The sequence below is a fragment of the Fistularia commersonii genome, chromosome 16, assembly GCF_037954325.1.
Source record: "Fistularia commersonii isolate RoL2024-O1a breed Wild chromosome 16, RoL_Fcom_v1.0, whole genome shotgun sequence".
NCBI classification, from domain to species: Eukaryota; Metazoa; Chordata; class Actinopteri; order Syngnathiformes; family Fistulariidae; genus Fistularia; species Fistularia commersonii.
In genome coordinates this window covers 3,111,661-3,131,740 of record NC_141299.1, presented here as the reverse complement: position 1 = coordinate 3,131,740, position 20,080 = coordinate 3,111,661, and the positions used below count along the sequence as shown (strand labels likewise).

Genomic DNA, 20,080 nt, shown 5'->3' with positions numbered 1-20,080 from the left:
CTGACTGTTTAGAGATGTGTGTGTGTGTGTGTGTGTGTGTGTGTGTGTTCATGGATTAAGTGAATGTGTCGGTAAAAAAAGATTCAAGTATTCATTAATACAGCAAACGTTGAAAAGAACTATTACAGCACAGGGATTTAAATCCAAAGCAAGGTTCTAAGGTGACACAAAGTATATATTTCCCCAAACAAAAAAAGGTTATGTCATTTCAGCTACAGTTCAATGCTGAAAAATAAAATATAGTTAAATGAATGGATAGAGTGGCTAAAACTAAACAATCTAATTCCAAACCAGACATTTTTCTGCGCAATTTAAATCTGAATCTATATAAATTAAAATTAAATGGAAAGAAATCAATAAGTCCTAACAGACATGTTATGTATGTAGAAGGGCCTTTCAATGTTTGTAAGATTGTGCTGTGCAAAAGTAGGTCATCTGCTTGGAACTGACACATCCCCCTGCAAACAGATATTTGAAAATCTATGAGTGTAGAGGGGTGTCACAAGCTATTTGAAAAAAAAAACAACAACATATAGTTACAATATTATTTGGATGGATTTTAAATGTATTTGTCGAATTGTACATTGGACACTTCAAATTAAAAGACTACAGAAGTCCCATATTACACAAAATCTCTGCAGTTTCCCTGTTGTAAAACTAAATAAATACCCCGGTAAATAAAAACATGTAGTGGAAATTCAAGTTAAATGAATGCTTAATCAGCAACCTTGATTTTCCTTTAAAAAATATGCAGTGTTGACAACCCCCTGTGTATTTATGCTTCAAAAGCACATCATTGTCCTTCCTTCTGATATATGTTTAATGATCGAAGCCACCCTAATGGATACCCCTTGCTGAACGCTAGCACTATAATGACAACACTAATAAAAAAAATGTTTAGAAAGTACATAAGAATCACAAAATATTTAAAAACTTTGTTTCCTTTTTTTCTTAATGAGAAGTAGTGATAGTGGCGGAAGAATGTGAAATGAAGAAAACAGTAGGGGCCACTGTTTCCGCAGAAGGTTGAGGCTGCTTGTTTTCTGTACTCAGGCAAGAAAACCTGACACCTTTACATTAATTTTATTTACTGCAAGGATCAATACATTATCACAAGAAAGCAAGGTTACTTAGATGACTATTTCAAGTACTTCTACAGCCCAAATGAAGTACTTAAGATAATTACTCATGTAAAAAAATGTACTTTGGTGGAAATACGTTTAAAATTAAAAATAGGGAAAAGATGGCACAGTCTCTCCATTAAAAATGGTTTTACTGCTTTTGTTAAAGTATATATATATGATTTAGTTTTTTTGTCATTCAGCTGGATAATCCATCCAGCCGCTACTTGGCATGTTATAATATAACTTGACCTGAATCTTAAGAACAATGTCACTGCAGGATACACATGCATATCTTTGCTTTGAATCACTGAGGAGAGGTTGAAAACAAGAATATAAACTAACTACTGACACATTTTAGATTGCTGAGAGTCACCAACCTGCAATGTCAGGTATTGATCAAGCGGTTATTTACCAGCCACGCTGTACCCGTCAGAGGGTCCGGAGGAGGCATGGTTGCGTGACAAATGCTGCTGATCTACTGACAGATTCAAGATTCAAAGTGTTTATTATCATATGCATCGACTGACAGTTACCACTGACTGAATGTAAATTGAACAAATTGAACTCTAACTTTTCATTAATGCTTTAAGAATTGAATTAATTACAGGGTATACAAGTATATTATATGTTTATAAGTTATAGTGGGTAATTTGCGGGTTTCACTTGGTTACTTATAACATTTTACATTCACATCTCATAAACCAGAAATTACATTGGAAATTAACAAATTGAATAAATGATTTTACTTGTCCTATTTGTTTTACTTGAAACTTTAAGAAAATTCCAGCACGATGATTAAATATTGGTTAGATTAAGTATAAACAATATAAACGGCAATGCCTATAGTCAAACCAATCAATTTGGGATGCTGGAACCTATCCCAGCTGTCATTGGGTGAGAGGCGGGATACACCTTTGACCGCTACATATAGACACAAACAACCATCCACTGTCTCATTCACACACTTGGGGAATTTTCCAATTTTTCCAATTAACATTCTGCATGGTTTTGGATTGTGGAAGGATACCGGAGAACCCAGAGGAAACCCAGGTAGACATGGGGAGAACACGCAAGCTCCACATAGAATGGCCCTCTTTGGGAATCAAACCAACCCTATATAAAATACATTTATAATATTATATTAAGGCATTAAGCATCAAATGGAGTTATTGTTATGCAGGTCAAAAAGCAAAACGATCAAGACAAGATGAAAGAGAAATGTCAGAGATACATGTGTGACAGTTGAAATATAACTGACCTTTGAGAAGCATTTACTAGCAGCAAGGGCTGAGCAATTCAAAATAATCCTCCTCTGTCAAAGTTCGCTCAAGATCAGCAATAACACAAATCATCACCCAGCTTAGTGTTCCTCCAATTAAGAAAAAAAACGATTCATGGAAATTGGTATATTAACCAGTAGCCATAAAAATCTATTCATTTTATCACTTACATAGAAATCAAACTCGGGTGGATTTGTGTAATTAAAATTTCTTGAAGTCTGTTGATGTAAAAGCTTTTCTTTCACTGAAAAAGGACAGGGACATATTAGTTTTATTTGTAGCGGGGATAATATCCATGGGGAATATGGGTTGAGTTGGGCGGCAGAGCCAGCAGGCTAATCAGAACAAGTCTCGAACATAGACAAGAAGTTCATCTTAGACTTCTAAGTGACCTTCTACTAATAACCTCAATTGTGTGAAACGATCTCTTTAATAAAGTCATCCGTCAAGTCATAGACCTCCCACCGAGAGAATTCTGAGCACTTCATAAAGTTAACATCAACTCACTGAATGGAGATGAATGTTGATAACTATGAAAAATATGTAAGTGCGTCCTTTAATTGACTATGTTTTGATGCATATACGCTACATAAAAACAAACCCTTTTTTTTAAGGAGATGGAATCATATAACACAAACATATATCATGACGTTGGGTCAAGCAGACTGTGATGATGAAAAGCAAAGTTGACAAATTGGGCTTTCGTTCTAATCTGGCTTTTATAGTGCATCTGGTTAATTTCAGCATTCAGGATTTACAAAGATGTAAACAAACAACAGTTTTGTTGGAGGATCTGGTCAAACATGCCTGACACCCTTGAGCACATCATCTAAATATGTTTCAAAGCATATTGGGAAACCTCACAGGAAATAATACAAGGAGGAAGGCAGAGAGCCCACCGTACTGTAACAGTGAATCCCATATATAGTGCACACACTACATCTCTTAACATTTTGATTTTGCTTTTATCTGATTTCAAAGGAAAACAAATCTATTAAATGCCACATTTTTTTTTTATAATAATGCACCATACTGGGATTTGGGAAAGCTTTTCAAGCATAATGTAGGTTTTTGTTTTGAGCAAATATAATTAGACTTATTTTTAATATACTCACTGCAATGTTGAAACTAATTTGTATTTAGTTAAGTACAGTCCTTGATGAGTTTTTCCCAAAGGGTTTGAGGCCCAGTTTGTATTTTGAACCAACATAAAATCCTTGAATTAAACAAAACTCAAGGGCCTTGCACTTTCCAGAGATTGTTGGCGGCTGGATATATTGAGATTAGAATAGCTGTCTCAGTGGCATATTCTTTTCTCTTCTAAAGGACGCAATATTTTAGAATTCTTCACAGACAGCTATAGTGCTATAAAAAGGTCTGTTCCTACTAGATCCGCCATATTGCAAGGGCTTTTCAAGACTTGGGCCTGGTTGGGCTTGGAAAGAATAAATGATGTGCTTCTGAAGATTAAGTTGGTATTTTAGTTGTCTATTTTCTACACATATAGCATACACGGTGCACTTCTGACCCTATGAAAGATCTCAAAGAACTGTTGACTTCAATAATCAGCTGATAAATGCAGACTATTGTATCAGAACTTTCTTTTTTAATGTGCCAAACATATTTGAAGGTGACGCCATAGAGATCGAGTAAAAACCTGTGCTGTCATAATTACATAATGTATTTTACTAACATTAGTTGTGGCAATGGAAAACATAAACTGCAGATTAATTATTGCACACTTATGATATAATGAACCCACGCAGAGTAAAACTTCATAAGAGACTTTAAGTCTCTTTAAGTCTCTACTTTAAGTCTCATCTTGAAAAGCTTGGGAAAGTATGGCTTGGTTTAAGATCATATCGAAATTGCAATCTCAATAGGAAGCATCCATTCTACAAGCAGACTTGGGTATATCGAAATGTTAAGGTCATATTACTTTCCCTCAGTGTAAAGCTACAGAAGTAAAAAATAAACATAAGGGACACATGATAGTAGTGCAGCATTCCAATCAAATGACAGATGCTGTTGTCGTCACACCTTCCCCTTGCAAAACACCTGACTGAGTTATTAAATCACATGTGAGTGGCAAGGCCTATGTTGTTCTGTGATAACAAACCTCACAACGGTTGGTTGAAAACGGTGGGGAGGTCACGTTAATAAAAGGAAGGTGGTGCTCCATTTGAGTAAGCTGTGTTTTTCAGATGTCTAAAATATTTTTGTTGTCATAGCATTTCCAATTTGGGAGCAACATTTTGGGAGAAGGACAGGATTTCAGTCCAGGATACAATATATCTGGGAAAGAGTAACAGATGCCTGGGTGTCATGTTTTCAATACTGTGGGTCAGACCTGGAGATCTTAAGATTCCCTTTCCCACTGAATGCAAAATCCTAATATTAGTGAAAATACTTTAGTCAAGTTAACTAAATCTAAAAAATAACAGCTGAAATAAAATTAAATCACTCTTCATTATATCGATTGACATTCAACCACTGAAAATGTGGTTTATTTTAAATAAAAGCAAACGGAGTATTTCATTGACAAATGATAAATAACTCCCTACTGAATTTCCATCCAGTGCTACAAATATACGCGTATTGTAAACATGCACACACACACACACACACATGCGCGCGCACATATACACAAGCATCTGTGTGTGCATGTTTTAATAGCATAAAAAAATAAGCTGACGCCCTCACAGTCTATACAGAGATTCAGTTTTCACTCCCCCACAAACCAAATGTAATAACTAGAATATAAGATGACTGGAAAGACTCTAAAAGGACTGATGGACAAACAAGAATGGACAAATCCAGTTTAAGGTGCATTGTTAGGCTGGAAGCCATGTGCAAATGACTCTCAATAGAGCGCTACAGTTCTTTGTTTAAGAAATTGTAAAAAGGCTGTGCATCGGTTAAAAAGCAACACTCAATGTTCTACCTGTCAAAATTAATCAAACATTGCTTTATATTAAGGCCCATGCATTGCCGCATACCCGCCCAAGAAAGTAAAAAGAGTGATTTTGAGGATGACTCAAAGTAACACGACATTTTCGTAATAGTGACCAAGGCTGATTTTGGAAGACAAGTTGAAATATACCAAAACAATGTGAAGAAGAAATGCCATGTTCACAATTTCAACAAATTAAAATGTAAACGTTTACAATCAGGATTCTGTCTTGGCCTCTCCTTAGGTTAGTATTTCAGCAAATCTAACTGGGCAATTATCAAAACACCAGAGGGATTATATACTCCCTTCATATCAAAACAAGCTTGAGAATGCTATGATTGCTAAGATTGCTAAAAATGCTTCAGATTCCTGAGCATTCCTAAGTAGTTGGGAAATATGACTGAATATATATGTATATGCCTTTGTCTCTTAGTCTCAAGACACTTCAGACTATAAGATTTTCAGCAAATAATGAAAAATAGACCAGAATAATTGGACGGATAAGTTAATTGTCTGTTGCCTAAATAACAAGTTCTGCCTTATGAGCGGCTTTCAGCAATAACCAAGGAGTATCTTTCAACCTCTTTATGTTAATATCTGGAGTTATGTCAATTTCAGACCAGGTCTGTATAAATTCAGAATTATTGCAACTATTGCTACGTGTGATTTACAAAAGGTTGTTACCTTAGGAGGAACAGCTGGTCCAAAAGTGTAGGGGGCCAAGCTTTGTGGGTCATCTGATAAGTAGGTTTTCTTGGGGCCTTGTGGCTGGTATTGTTGGGCAGGAGCAGGTTCAGCTCTCCTGGAAGCAGGACCGCCTAGCTGGTAAACTCCTGCTTGCTGCGGCTCCTGATATGTGCCATGAGCCATTGGGGAGAAGTCTGGCTGCGGTGGTCCATAAGCGAACTCAGGACCTTTGTGTTGGGCTGGCATGTATTGCACCTGTGCAGGGGTGCGGTTTGGATACTGACCAAAATTTTGCACACCTGGGACTTGATGCTGGGGGCCAGGCTGAGTGGACTTCACCTGGACATTGAAGGTTGGCTGGCTGGGAGTTGAAGCTGTAGCATAAGAGGCTGCAACAGGCTGAGGAGCTGTGTGGTTTTGAGGCTTTGCCACCAGGCTGGCAGAAGAGGAGGGGTTAGATGAGGCTATTCCAGAGGCCTGAGGTTTGGGTGAAGACTTCTTTGTCGCAGTCAAAGGTGGCTGGTTTGGAATCACCATACGCTTGTAACCTGTCACTGGAGCATTTGGAATTGAGACTGCAGCGGGGCCAGAAGTCTGAAAAACAATAGATGAAACTGAGATTAGAACCTGACAAAAAAATTCTTAAAAAATGTGGTTTGTATATTCAACTGCTCTGGCAAGGTTTTTATACATGTAATTTTGCATCATCTAAATCCTCATCACTGTCTGGTATTTCTTTCCTGCAGGTTCTCATCTTGGCTGAAAAACCTGTACATATTTCAATCAAAGAAGATATTTTGATAGCCCCCTAAAAACCAACAATGTAAACACACAGTGTTAAAAGCGATTAAAAGAAATGGTCCATTTTATGAAGTTACTCATCATAAAAAAAAATGCAGACCATTTCATAGGTTGTTTACCTTGAGTTGAATCAATCTGAGTTAGATTATTTTATTGTTAAGTTTAAATTAGTCCTGAATTTAAATAAACCATCCATATTTGTTAATAATCCATTTTGGTGAGAAAATAATAACTGAAAAACAACTGAATATGGCGCTCAACTAGCTTTTCTTTAGAACATGTTTTGTGCAGGTCGGTGCATTTTTGCTCTCAAGATGGCTATCCGTAAATTTGGGGGTTATTCAAGTGGTTCTTGGGGCTTTCTTGGGACAGAAGGTTCCTCTAACAATTCTCCTTAAAGCTCCTCAAAGCCTGCCGAAGAGTTGATGAGCAAGACAGTGACCCTCTAATTGATCCCCGGGCATCACTTAACGGCCACTCACTGCTCATGGTTCATCCCATCCATGATGGATAAGTGGCAGAGGACAAATTTTGCTGACATTGCGCTGTATGTGTATAACTGCACATCCAGAACTAGTGATAACTTGTCAAATGAGAAGTGAAACATATTCAAGAGAAGAAATCAAGTCCAGTTGCCACAATAACAATGACGATGATCAGCCATGATCTGACTCACTGATCGCCATAGACATGTATAAATGCACTGTCAAAGAACAGCAAAGGAATGAGGAGATAACTAAAATGAGTAACATAATGAAGATGAAATAATTTAAAAAAAATCACAACTGTATTTACAGCTATTACTGAACTGTATTTTACACTTAAATTATTATGCATCGTGCCTTCCAAGAGTAAAATTACAACTCTCTTGACAGCAGAGGCTCGTCACTGTCCATGACCACCAACAATATATGGCTAATAAAGTAAGACAGAAAAGGATAAATTTGTTTTTCTGAGGGCGCCATGACAGGAGAATGGCAATGGCACATGACACTTGTGCTGACTCCAGCTGGCTGGACCAGAGAGACACTAAATCACTATGATTTGTGATGCTAGTGATCCTGGTAAGAGGAAGGCTGACTGAAACACCAGCACAATCCACATATAGGATTCTCACCATCTGTGGAAATTCCATTTAACTTGTTTTCACCATATTTGATGCACAAACAAGACTTTACAGCTATAAAGCAACCAATGAAAAAAAATAACTTTTCAGTCAGAAGTCAGGGGCTTCAGCCCTTAGTTTCTCTCATGTAAGGAATATCTGTTTTTCTCTACCACTTGATATTGGTGTCAGACAGTAAGCCGTCTAAAAAGGGTCTTTCATTAACCTTCGTCGGCCTTATTAGGTTATTGCCTGAAGCCAAAAATAAGAGTCAATTACTAAATTTGAAGCACTGGGGGAACAAAAATGAACACTGTATTCTTTAGAATCTTTGCAGTTTGATTAACGAGACATTTTCAACATCTTTGGTAAAAGGATCAACTTTGTCTAAATCCCATCTAATCTAAGTTAGAGGGGTGCCCCCAAGTAACAATTAAAAGATCTTGGAAAAAAATAATGCTCTCATTTTGATTTCACTCTCACCAATTACCACTAATGTTTACACAAAAATAATGTATGAGTGCACATGTATGGAAAAATCTCCACTGTGCCCTTTAGGAAGTGAAATCACTTAATTTAAATGTTTCATGGGTTTTAATCTCTAAATTATTAATCAATCTTTAAGGCCTTAACACCTACAGTAGCATTTGGTTTATACACCACTGAGGATGCAAATTGGCTGCCGCAAAATAATTACACCGTCATGGTACATTTTCTACAAATTACAGTGAGCGAACAGATCCAGCTTTTTTAAAGGGTGATAAAAGTAATCAAATGCTTGCAATCTGAAAAAAGATACTACACAGTAAGGGAGACTCTCATGTTAGCCTTAATTGATGGGGTCCCCAAAAATTATTTTAAAACAGTGTCCTGAAGTCTCTTCAGATTAGATCTTTTAGATCTTCAGGAATCTCAAGCAAGAGCAGGTGCCGTCACATAGTATTGAGAAAGAGAAAAAAGTTTTCTCTTTCTCTGATGGTTCTATAGCATTTAACAAATAATGATGAAATAATTATAAGATCCGAAGATGCCCTAATTACAATTGTACCATAAACAATTGACCAGGGACTAAGAAAGAGATAAAGCATTTTCTCAAATCTAGATTAGGTCTTGTTCGTATGTGAAGGCAAGTGGCTGATTAATTCAACATCTGTGTCATGTATCTTTCAATTAATTGAGTGTAACTGAATATTTCCTGTGTTGCGTACCACACACACACACACACACACACACACACACACACACACAAATATATCCATCAATCCATCTTCTGCCACTTATATTGCACTCAGGGATGCTGGAGCCAATCCCAGCTGTCATCAGTGGGGTACAACCTGGACTGGTCACCAGTCAATCACAGGGCCACATACAAAAACAGACAGCATTCACTCACTCACTCATTCATTCAGGGCAATTTCTACCAATATTTTTCCAAATAACCTGCTGCATGTTTTTGGAATGTGGGGGAGGAAACTGGAGAATCTTTGTTTAGCTTTACCTATTCACATTCCAATCCAGGTAATCCACAAAGTCGCTGTTTTGTTCCAGTGAATGACAACCCGATTAGCATAACAACCCCCTTCCGTCTAGTTTCTGCAGATCAACTCTTCCATTTATACAACAAGCCACCATAATCTAGACCCGGCCAAAACCCTGGCAGTCATATTTGGAAACTCCCCATTGGTCATTAAAACAGATGAAGCCTTGCGGGCTTCTTCTGAAGGGTGAAACGTCTTCAAGTGAAGAAACTCAAGTCCAGTTGCCAAGAACAAGAATTCACCATGATTTGGAATACTGAGAACCTCCATTGACATACACAGTACTTACACACACACATATGCACACATGTGTATATATATATATATATATATATATACACACACACACACACATACATATATATATATATATACATATATATATATATACATACACGTCGATTACCTCATACATGTCCTCATTGTCATTTTGAAAAAAAAAGGGAGGGCGTCTTATGAAGAAGTTATTGTGAAGTTTGTTTGAATCATATTGTGAATCATATTAGTTTCAATCTGTACTTTATGATTATTTAATAGTGTATTGATGAAATCAATGATGAATATTATAAAATAAATTCAAGCGACATGGCTCGATCCTATGTCTGGTACGGTCTTAAATACATTTTGCAATACATGTGTACAAAGAGTATAACAATGTATAGAAACGTGTATAGTGTATACAATGTATAGTGTGTATGCGCATGTGTATGAGCAAGCTCAGGCTTCGCAAATGCGCACACGCACACGCACGCACATAGCATGCATTTTCTAAAAGTTTTTCTGATCCTCTTCAAAAAAGTTAACCCTCAGTCTGCTACATAATTCAGACTGACTTTGCAAACAACTTAAGTGTGAAATTTCACAGAGACTCTCAAGAAAGCCTTTTGACACATTAAAAAAGATTAGGAGAGACTATAAAAGCCTTGGGGGTTTTGAGTAAAACTTTGCATTTTAAACCACTATAGTGAGGGATTTTTCTTTCTTTTTTTTTTTGAGCAAGCTAAGTGAAAATGCCAGAAGAAAGAACTTCTGCATCTTCTAAGATGCATCTTCAACACCTGTGATTTTTCTTCCTTTTTATTTATTCTCTATTATTTTATTTTTTATGTGTCTTACATAATGCTTATTGTTCACTCACCTGTCATTTGCATTGGTCCATTTGAGCACTTATGGTTTGACCCTGGATCCATTTCATGATGAAGGAATGATTAATTGGCACTTATGCTATCTTGTCAATGCACTTTCCAGCAGAAAGTCATGTTTAATAACCCCAATTCATTTATGTATTTGAGGGAGTCAGTTGCTGTTGCAGCAGCTGTTCTAAAAGATATATCTTTTTATATAAACATTGTGCTATGGGTGTTTTTTTGTGCCGTATTCCTTTTTTCTCTCTCAAACTATGCATACATTCCTGAAACAAGATTGGTACATTCTACATATTCCGCAAGTGTTTTGCCACCAAATATAATTACTTAAGGGTTGATTTTTTTTGTATCATCTGCTCCACAACTTTACAATGAAATAAGTTATTGTTATTAAATAAATACATTTTTTTTTAATTTTTTTTTTTACTTCAACATGTACATGCATGCATGCATGTGTGTCTAATAAGAACGCGTGCTTTATTGGTTCAATTTACTGTAATGTATTCTATTTAATTGCATTTATTAATTTTCATTAAATGTGTAAAAGGGGCATCAGATGAAAATAGCTTTGACAAGACCCAAGGAGCTGTCACAAATTCAGGCAGATGCAGAGGAGAGGAAGACTTTCTTTGAAAAAAAGGACTGGACTTCTGTTCACTTTAAAAACATCAATGATTTCTATTCTAAAAGACGTTTCTAGTTTTTAGCCTGAACAACATCTTCAACAAGTCGTTTTTATTCTTCTTCTCCTTTCGACTTTTCCCTTCAGTGGTCAAAACAGCAAATCAACTTTCTCCATCTAACCCTATTCTCTGTATCCTCCTCTCTCACACCAACTAACTTCATAATCTCTCTCTCTACATCCATTAATCTTCTCTTTGGTCTTCCCCTCGACCTCCTGCCTGGCGGCTCCAATTCCAGCATCTGTCTACCAGTATATTCACCATCCCTCCTCTGTACATGACAAACCATCTCAGTCTGGCATCTCCGACCTTCTCTCCAAAACATCTAACATGTGCTGTTCCTCTGATAGACTCGTTCCCAATCCTATCCATCCTGGTCACTCCCAAAGAGAACCTTAGTATCTTCATCTCTGCGACCTCCAGCTCTGCCTCCTGTCTTTTTGTCATTGTCACTATTTCTAGAACATACAGCATCACCGGTTTTCACCACGGTCTTGTACATCTTTCCTTCCATTCTGACTGATAGTCTTCTATCCTACAGTACACGTGACACTTTTCCTCACCCATTCCAACCTGCTTGAACCCGTAAGTTGTTTTTAATAAATCCGCCTGTATCATCAAGAACCTGGCTATGAATAAATCTAATCCATTATCACAAAACAGCTGCTATATAAATCCTCCCCTAATGAAGACTCCAATTGTGTTTCAGATAGTTGTTGCTTCTTCTTTTCCTTTCACCCGTTCCCTTCAGGAGTTGCCACAGTGAATTGTCTGCCTCCATCTAATCCTATTCTCTGCATCCTTTTCCCTCACTAACTTCATGTTCTCTTTCACTACATCCATAAGTGTCTCTTTTGGTCTTCCTCCAGGCAGCTCAAACCTCAGCATCCATCTACCCAGATATTCACGATCCCATCGTTGTTGCTACTGGCCTCAACAATTTGTGGTTGTTAAAATGTGGAGATAATCCTAATATTTTGTCTGTCCCATTTATTCAAAATGTTCCAGAGACAATGTAGCTGAAATTAAAGTCTATGCTTAAAAAAATCAGTTATGTAAAACATAAAAAAATTGGATGTTGTTGCATCTTGCATGATGTAACTGTATCATATAAAGTAGGGCGTATTACTTGCTGACGAAACTAAAAAAGCATTTTCTGGGCAACTATATAGAAGTAAAAGATGGTCCCTAAGAGTCACCAGTTCTGGTATTGCAGCAGGCTGTCTTCGGGAAATGGGGGAAATGTTTTCTTGCATGCTCACTGTAGCAACTAATTGTTTCACTCACCTCCTGCAGTAATACACGCCTGCCTCAGCACACATCCTGACTCACCCCTATAATGATACTTTCAAACACTCAGGATCCCTCCTGCTGCAGGAAATATTACATCAATGAAATTCTCAATTGTTCGTAAATGTCATCCATCCCAGGATGGGCACCTGTTAACTATTACCACGACAGTTCTCTTTGTATGCTTTGGTGTAAGTGCTGTAGGTTCGCACATGACGGTAAGAAAGATAGTTTGACGATGACAGCTATTGATGCTAAGCCTTTTAGCATTGTTTCTACAACTTTCGATGTAAAGAGGCAGATTACACTGACTGTCAAAAAATCCTGGCTCACCTAGAATTTATCATTGTTCACCCAGTTAATAAAAGATAAAGGGGTGATACGACAGTTTATTTGAGTAACAACATTTGACAGAAAACAATGAGCGCCTCGAGGCATACTCCTCTCTCTAGAGTTGGCTGCCTCAGTCAAAACTCCAAACCTGCTGCCAAATTGACCTTAAGGTCAGACACCACAGGCCTTACGGCAACTTTTCCTTCCATGCTTTAACAAAACAGTTAAATGTAGCAAGATAGGAAAAATATCTAGATTAAAACTATTATAGTAGTGCTGCTATAATTTCTTCAAAATATTCTCATCCTAATATATTTCTGTAACACACAAGCTCAGGGTAACAAAACAGAATTCACTGACTATCCCTGTAAACACGTCATGTGACTGAGATCATTGTGAAAATAATGGTTGATAGAAATATTTAGTCAAAATCAGTCAGCTAACTGTTTCAGAGTGAAAGAAATAGATACCAAATTGGTCTCACATCGTGGATTTGAAGCTGAGGAGTGGAAGAAAAAAATGAATATCGCTTTCCTTGAAAGTTTTTATCCATCTTAATAACTTAAGAAAGCATTCAAAAGACAAATAGATAGAAAAAAAAGTGTACATCCATTTTTATAGCCAAGGCATGTGAATTGTGTTTTTATGCCAGCGAACAAAGACAAAAAAAAGCCAACGGATTGAACATGATTGGACAAATGTAAGGAAGCTAATGTTTTAACGTGTTGATCAGGGAAAAAAAAACAACATAATCTGAAATACAATCTCAAAATCAAGTGATCTTTCGTTGGTGCGGATCTAGGATTGGCATTAGTAACGTACACTATATGGCCAAAAGTATTCACTCACCTGCCTTGACTCGCATATGAACTTAAGTAACATCCTGTTCCTAATCTATAGGGGTCAATATGATGTTGGTCCACTCTTTGCACCTATAACAGCTTCAACTCTTCTAGGAATACTGTACACAAGGTTCAGGAGTGTGCTAATGGGAATTTTTGACCAATCTTCAAGAAGCGCATTTGTGAGATAATACACTGATGTTGGATGAGGCTGGCTCTCAGTCTCCGCTTTAATTCATCCCAAAGGTGTTCTATCAGGTTTAGGTCAGGACTCTGTGCAGGCCAGTCAAGTTCATCCTCACCAGACTCTGTCATCCATGTCTTTATGGAGCTTGCTTTGTGCACTGATGCACAGTTATATTGGAAAAGGAAGGGGCCAGCTCCAAACTGGTCCCACAAAGTTTGGAACATGCAATTGTCCCATATGGCTTGGTATGCTGAAGCTTTCAGAGTTAGTTTCACTGGAACTAAGCTCCTGAAGAGCGACCCCACACTATAATCCCCCATCAACCAAACTTCACACTTAGCACAATGCAGTCTGACAAGTAACGTTCTCCTGGCAACCACCAAACCCAGACTCGTCCATCAGATTGCCAGATGGAGAAGCGCGAGTCATCACTCCAGAGAACATGTCTCCACTGCTCTAGAGTCCAGTGGCGGCCCACTTTACACCACTGTATCTGACACTTGGTGATGTGTGTCTAGGATGCAGCTGCTTGACCATGTAAACATAGTCCATGAAGCTCTCTGCACACTGTTGTTGAGCTAATCTGAAGGCCATATGAAGTTTGGAGGTCGGTAGCGAGTTGGTGGCCTCTTCACACTATGCACCTCAGCATCCGCTGACCCCACTCCAACTGGATTTGTTGCAAAGGTGGCGTCCTATCACAGTTCCACGCTGGAATTCACTGAGCTCCTGAGAGCGACCCATTCTTCCACAAATGTTTGTAAAAACAGTTTGCGTGCTTAGGTGCTTGATTTTATACACCATGGAAGTGATTGGAACACCCGATTCCGATTATTTGGATGGGTGAGCGAATACTTTTGGCCATATAGTGTACGTCGATGAATGTGTATTTTTCTTAAATGTGTATGTTTGCAAGGGCTCCATGGTACATGATATTCCATTAGGAATGTACATGTTGGACTAAAATGAGTCAGTACGTAGATTAAAATTATTCTTGGTAATGCAGATCAAAAAAGAATGATTCCTTCTAAAGTACAGCAATAAAACAAGTAATGCAATTTGGAACACAGATTATGATCAGACATAAAATAAGCAAACAAAATATAACATATAAAACAAGCTACAGTTAATATATATATTTATATTTCAGTGAAAATGAAAGAAAACACATCAAGACAATTTGGAGTGGGTAATTACTCCACTAAAGCAAAAACTGTTTGTCTTGGATGTTTGTTGTGTGAATTTCCTGCACTGATTCCCCTCTCCTCAGTCCCTTCTTGATTCTGTCCATTTCAGTCTAATTATATATGTCATGTGAATCCCTTAGAGAGGGTCACTATACTGATTTCTCGATCGTGTCACAGATTCATGTCAGAGATTTGGGAATTTATGGTATATATGTATGATGACGTTATGTTGTCTTGACTGTCTTCATGGAAACAAAATGTCCAGCAATAGTAGTAACAAGGCAGTTAATGTGATATTACTTATCAATTTTCAGTGCTTGCAATTTGTTACCAATACAGGCTGGTCTGTCACATTAGGCAAAAAAAAAAAAAATCCCATTTATCTTTATAGATAAATGCTAGTTTTGATTCCAAAAGATGCTTCTACTGAAACTGCATAAAACTGCAAACCATAAAAAAATGCTCTTGATTAGTGAATTAGGTGTTTTGTCCCTAACACCTCAGCTCTAAGCAACATTTGCAAAGTATTTTGCATCAGTTTTTTTCATTTTTTTCTATGCTTTCAAAGTTGGAACTTTCAGTCAGCTAGGTACTAACTAGCCAAGCTAATTGTAACTTTTGTTTGTTTCAATTTTGCAAAATCCTATGAAATACCTGATTATTCAGCTGACACATGTTGATTTTGATTTATATTTTTCCCTGTTGCCCCTGCAGTCATTACTGTTTTGGCAAGAAAGCATCCTCTCTAGACCTACAATGTAAATTTGGCATATATCCATAACGCAGGATGAAAAGTAGTTGCTGGGCATTTTTACTGACATCACCATCAGCAAAGATTTTTCATAAGTAGAACAAAGTTTGACATACAATAGGTTACTATGCTATGGAAATGTAGAAAAATATTGTCTGTACTGAAATGCAGATAATCAAGGTGTCGGATGCTGAAAGCTTATGATTGATTATTGTTTTGAGCAGTAAGACAATCTCTGCAGATGCCTCTTGAAACTGAGCTACATGAGGGGAGGGGAAAGGTCACTGAGCCCGATCATATTCTAAGGGAGTTGAGACACAGTGAGAGGATGTTTGGAGTCTGCATTTTCACCAATCTTTCAACAGGAGCCATTATCAGTAGGAGACATGGGAGCAAGCAGCAAGGGTCTATCATTCTGCCATGTTGTGACATCAAATGCCATCTACAATGCTCTGCCTGTTGAGAGATGGGCGACTCTCAGCATGGCTTAACTGGCACAGTGTGAAGTGAAGCCTCCTTGGGGCTGTCAGAAGACTTCAAGGAACCTATCTGTTTTACATGGACATGTCAAGATACTACAGACATCAGGCTATTGATACAAGTACAAATAAGTAGCAGGGTGTCAGATAGCATCATGCCTTTCTTTTCTACTACTTGCTCCGAGTGCTAAATCTGCCCAATAGTTTTCACAGGTACCTCTCAAAAATTAGAATGTCATGAAAAAGTTCAATATTTTTTGCCACTCATTTAAGAAAGTAACAACCATATGTTATTCAGAGTAAGATTGAAATACTTCAAGTAGTACATTATGAAAAATGTCAGTATTGAAAAGTCATAGATTCAAACCCTACACAGATAATTAACTCAAAACACCTGCAAAGATTTCCGAAGCCTTTAAATGGTCTCAGCGGGGGTCAGTAGGCTACATAATCAAGGGTAAGACTGCTGACTTGACAGATGTCCAGAAGACAGTCACTGATACCCTGCACCAGGCGGGCAAGCCAAAAAAGGTCATTGCTATAGAAGATGGTTCTTTACAGCGTGCTTTATCAAAGAATGTTCAAAGATAGTTAAGTGGAGGGAAATGTGCACCAGCGACAGGGATAATTGCAGGTTTGAGAGGATTGTCAAACAAAATTAATTCAATAATTTTTGGGAGCTGGAGTCAGCACATCAAGGGCCACTACACACAGACAAATCTGAGCTACAAATGCTGCATTCTTCCTGTCGGGTCACTCCTGAACCTGAGAAAACGATAGAAGCGTCTTACCTGGGATGGAGGAATAAACAACTGGACTGTTGCTCAGAGGTACAAAGTCCTCTTTTCAGATGAAAGTAAATTTTTGCATGTCATTTGGAAATCAAGGTCCTAGAGTCTGGAGGACGAGTAGAGAGCCACAAAATTCACATGACTTGATGTGCACTGTGAAGTTTCCATAGTCAGTAAGGATTTGGGCTGCCACATCATGCGCTGCTGTTGGTCAACTGTGTTTAATGAAGTCCAGAGTCAACACAGTCATCTACCAGGAAATTATAGAGTCCTTCATGTTTCCTCCTGACTAGCTTTATTAAAATGCTGATTCAATTTCCCGAAGGACTTGGCACCAGCCCACATTTCCAAGCATACCAAAAGTTGGTTCAATAACAATGGCATTACTGAGCCCTGAACCAAACCCCATGGAGCATCTATGGGGCATTGTCGAGAGACAGATGGACAATTCCAGAGCCATCAATGCAGATAACCTGAGGGTTGCTATGAAAGCAACCTTGGCTTCCATTACACCTGAGTAGTGCCACAATCTAATCGCCACGCTGCATAGATGCAGCATTTTCATGGAAAAAGAGGCCCAACCAACTATTGAGTCCATAGTAATGAGCATACTTTTCAGATGCCTGATTTTTTTTCAAATATCCTTTTTTTTATTGATCAAAAGTAATATTCTAATTTTCAGAGACAATGAATTAATTTGTGTTTCATGGCTTGTCTGCAAGCCATAATCATCAATATGTCAAGAAAAATAGCTTTGAAATATTTCACAATGGTTTCTTGCATCTGGATAAGTAAACCAGAGGTACTGGTGTTAAGAATCACTCAGTAGACATATTTGTTCCAGAGCACTCCAAGTTTTAAATTAGTTAAGTTGCATCGGGGGCAAATTTTCAGATTTAAGCAGGTGCACCACTGCCAAAATGAACAGCTAGATGTCAAGTATACAGTATGCAGTGTTGGCTGCTATCTATTTTATCTGTTTTGAGAAGTTAAAAAAAGACACATCTGAAAAACAGGCTACAAAAAAAAGGCTACGACGTCGCCTGCTAAAGCTGTTTTTTTTTCATCCATTAAGTTTTGGTTCTCCATCATTTTTTAACTTACATTCAGAACATATGTTGATTTAGCACCAGCACCATACAGCACCCTTACTGATGTAAAACTCTTAAATATCATATCAACATGGTCTGATTAAAATCGTGCAAAACAACAAAAACAGCCATCAGCCTAAAATATACAGTCAAGAGTGAATATTAAGTTTGCTACCGATGATTACATGCAAATAAGTGGTCTAAGTGACAAAAGCATTTTGACAAAAGGTGAAGAGCAAAAAAAGCAAAAAAGAATCTGTTAATTTTACGCTGCAAACGTAGCAATGGTCACAGTGCACTGATACACCACTTTCATCACCGGATGGTTTCAAAGATCTTTACACTGGATCACATTCACACATTCCAATGGTGGCAGAGCTGCAGTGCAAAGTGCTGACCACACCATTGGAACTGACTGGGGGTTCAGTGTCACGCCTGAGGACAGTTATACATACAGGAGCCAGAAGTTGAACCTTCCGATTAGAGGGATGTCCTCCCAAAATAATGTCTCTTTATACAGAAGCATTTTTTTTGGCACGACAGTAACAGTAAAAGAATATGTTTGCGAACAATCTACATAAGGTCAATAGTCTAGGTCTCCTCTCTACTGATTGTAGAAGAGAATCCAAGAACTACAGTATGCTAACGTCATCTTTTAAGAAAGAACTATCAACTGAACCCTTTGAGTTTCCTACATCACAAGCAACAAAGACAGCTTAAATCCATTCCCTTGATTGCTTATTGAGATGGAACCATCACTGCAAATGAGTCACAGTATTCTGTTGCACATGTCCTGGCACTGCCAGAGGAAAGCTTGGTGACAAATGAATAACTATTCCCCCTTAAATCAGTCTACAAAGCTGAAAAATACTGTGACTCTCCCATACAAACACTGCAATACTGCAAAGAACAACATAGATAGTTCACTAGTAAGTAAACTTGCATCATTTTAGGAGTTGAGGCTTTCATTTTTTTTTCTTTTTCTTTTTTACAAAGAACATTACTATTTGCGAAGAGGTGGAGAAACAGAGGGGAAGAGCTTTTAATTTCAACTGAAATCTTATCACACCAAATTGAATCAAATCTGACCAAGGTGGAGCTTCAATTGAGGGAAACATTAGTGCTTAATTGGGACAACCCTTAACTGCTTAAATCATAACCGGTTATAATATTTGTAAATTCAGTAACAGTATCAAATTAATTTGCTTTTGTCTGTTTTAATAATGCAAGAATCCTTTGCGAAAATAACAAAAAGTAATCTTAGATGGTCTGGGGCATTAAATTAGGCACCGCAACACATACTAATTTTTACAAGTTACAATGTGTGCAACCAAAACAGTGAATTTAAATGGTGTGTTGACCACGATTGACACTATTGACACTAGAATTAGAACCTTATATCAAATAATTATTTTTTGCTTATGTCACATAAATGTTATGGTAATACACTAAACACAAGGTCGCCATTCAAAGGCCACTTCAAGAGAGACTATATTCAAATATTCTGACTTTGTTAAAAGCTTAAAATAACCCTGATGTAATTGTTGTTTTGACAACATATTAACTGGGGGTTGAAGAGCCAGTGCTTCTGCAGCCATGACCAGAACACTAGAGTTGCTCGAGTGCTTGAAGAGTGTGCTATTTTGACACTCATCCAGGCTTCCTTGCTACTACGACCACAACAGATTTGATGTGCTTGGACAGGCCAATGCTGCATATTAGTGGAGCTGCTTGGGTTCAGACAGCAGTGTAACAAAGGATTTTGCATGCTCTGTTTTGTTTATTACAATTAAGAGTCAGGACTGAAAGTGAA

General features: G+C 37.7%; 1 protein-coding gene across 3 annotated transcripts in view; it reads right to left on the bottom strand.

Moving 5' to 3' along the window:
* The window catches only part of lpp (LIM domain containing preferred translocation partner in lipoma), a 143,454-nt gene that overhangs the window by 41,138 nt on the left and 82,236 nt on the right, over positions 1-20,080 (bottom strand). For all 3 annotated transcript variants that reach the window (XM_086162386.1, XM_086162387.1, XM_086162388.1), the window contains one exon: positions 6,042-6,638. In XM_086162386.1, the coding sequence (XP_086018512.1) occupies positions 6,042-6,638 (597 nt within the window). The remainder of the gene's footprint in view (positions 1-6,041; positions 6,639-20,080) is intronic.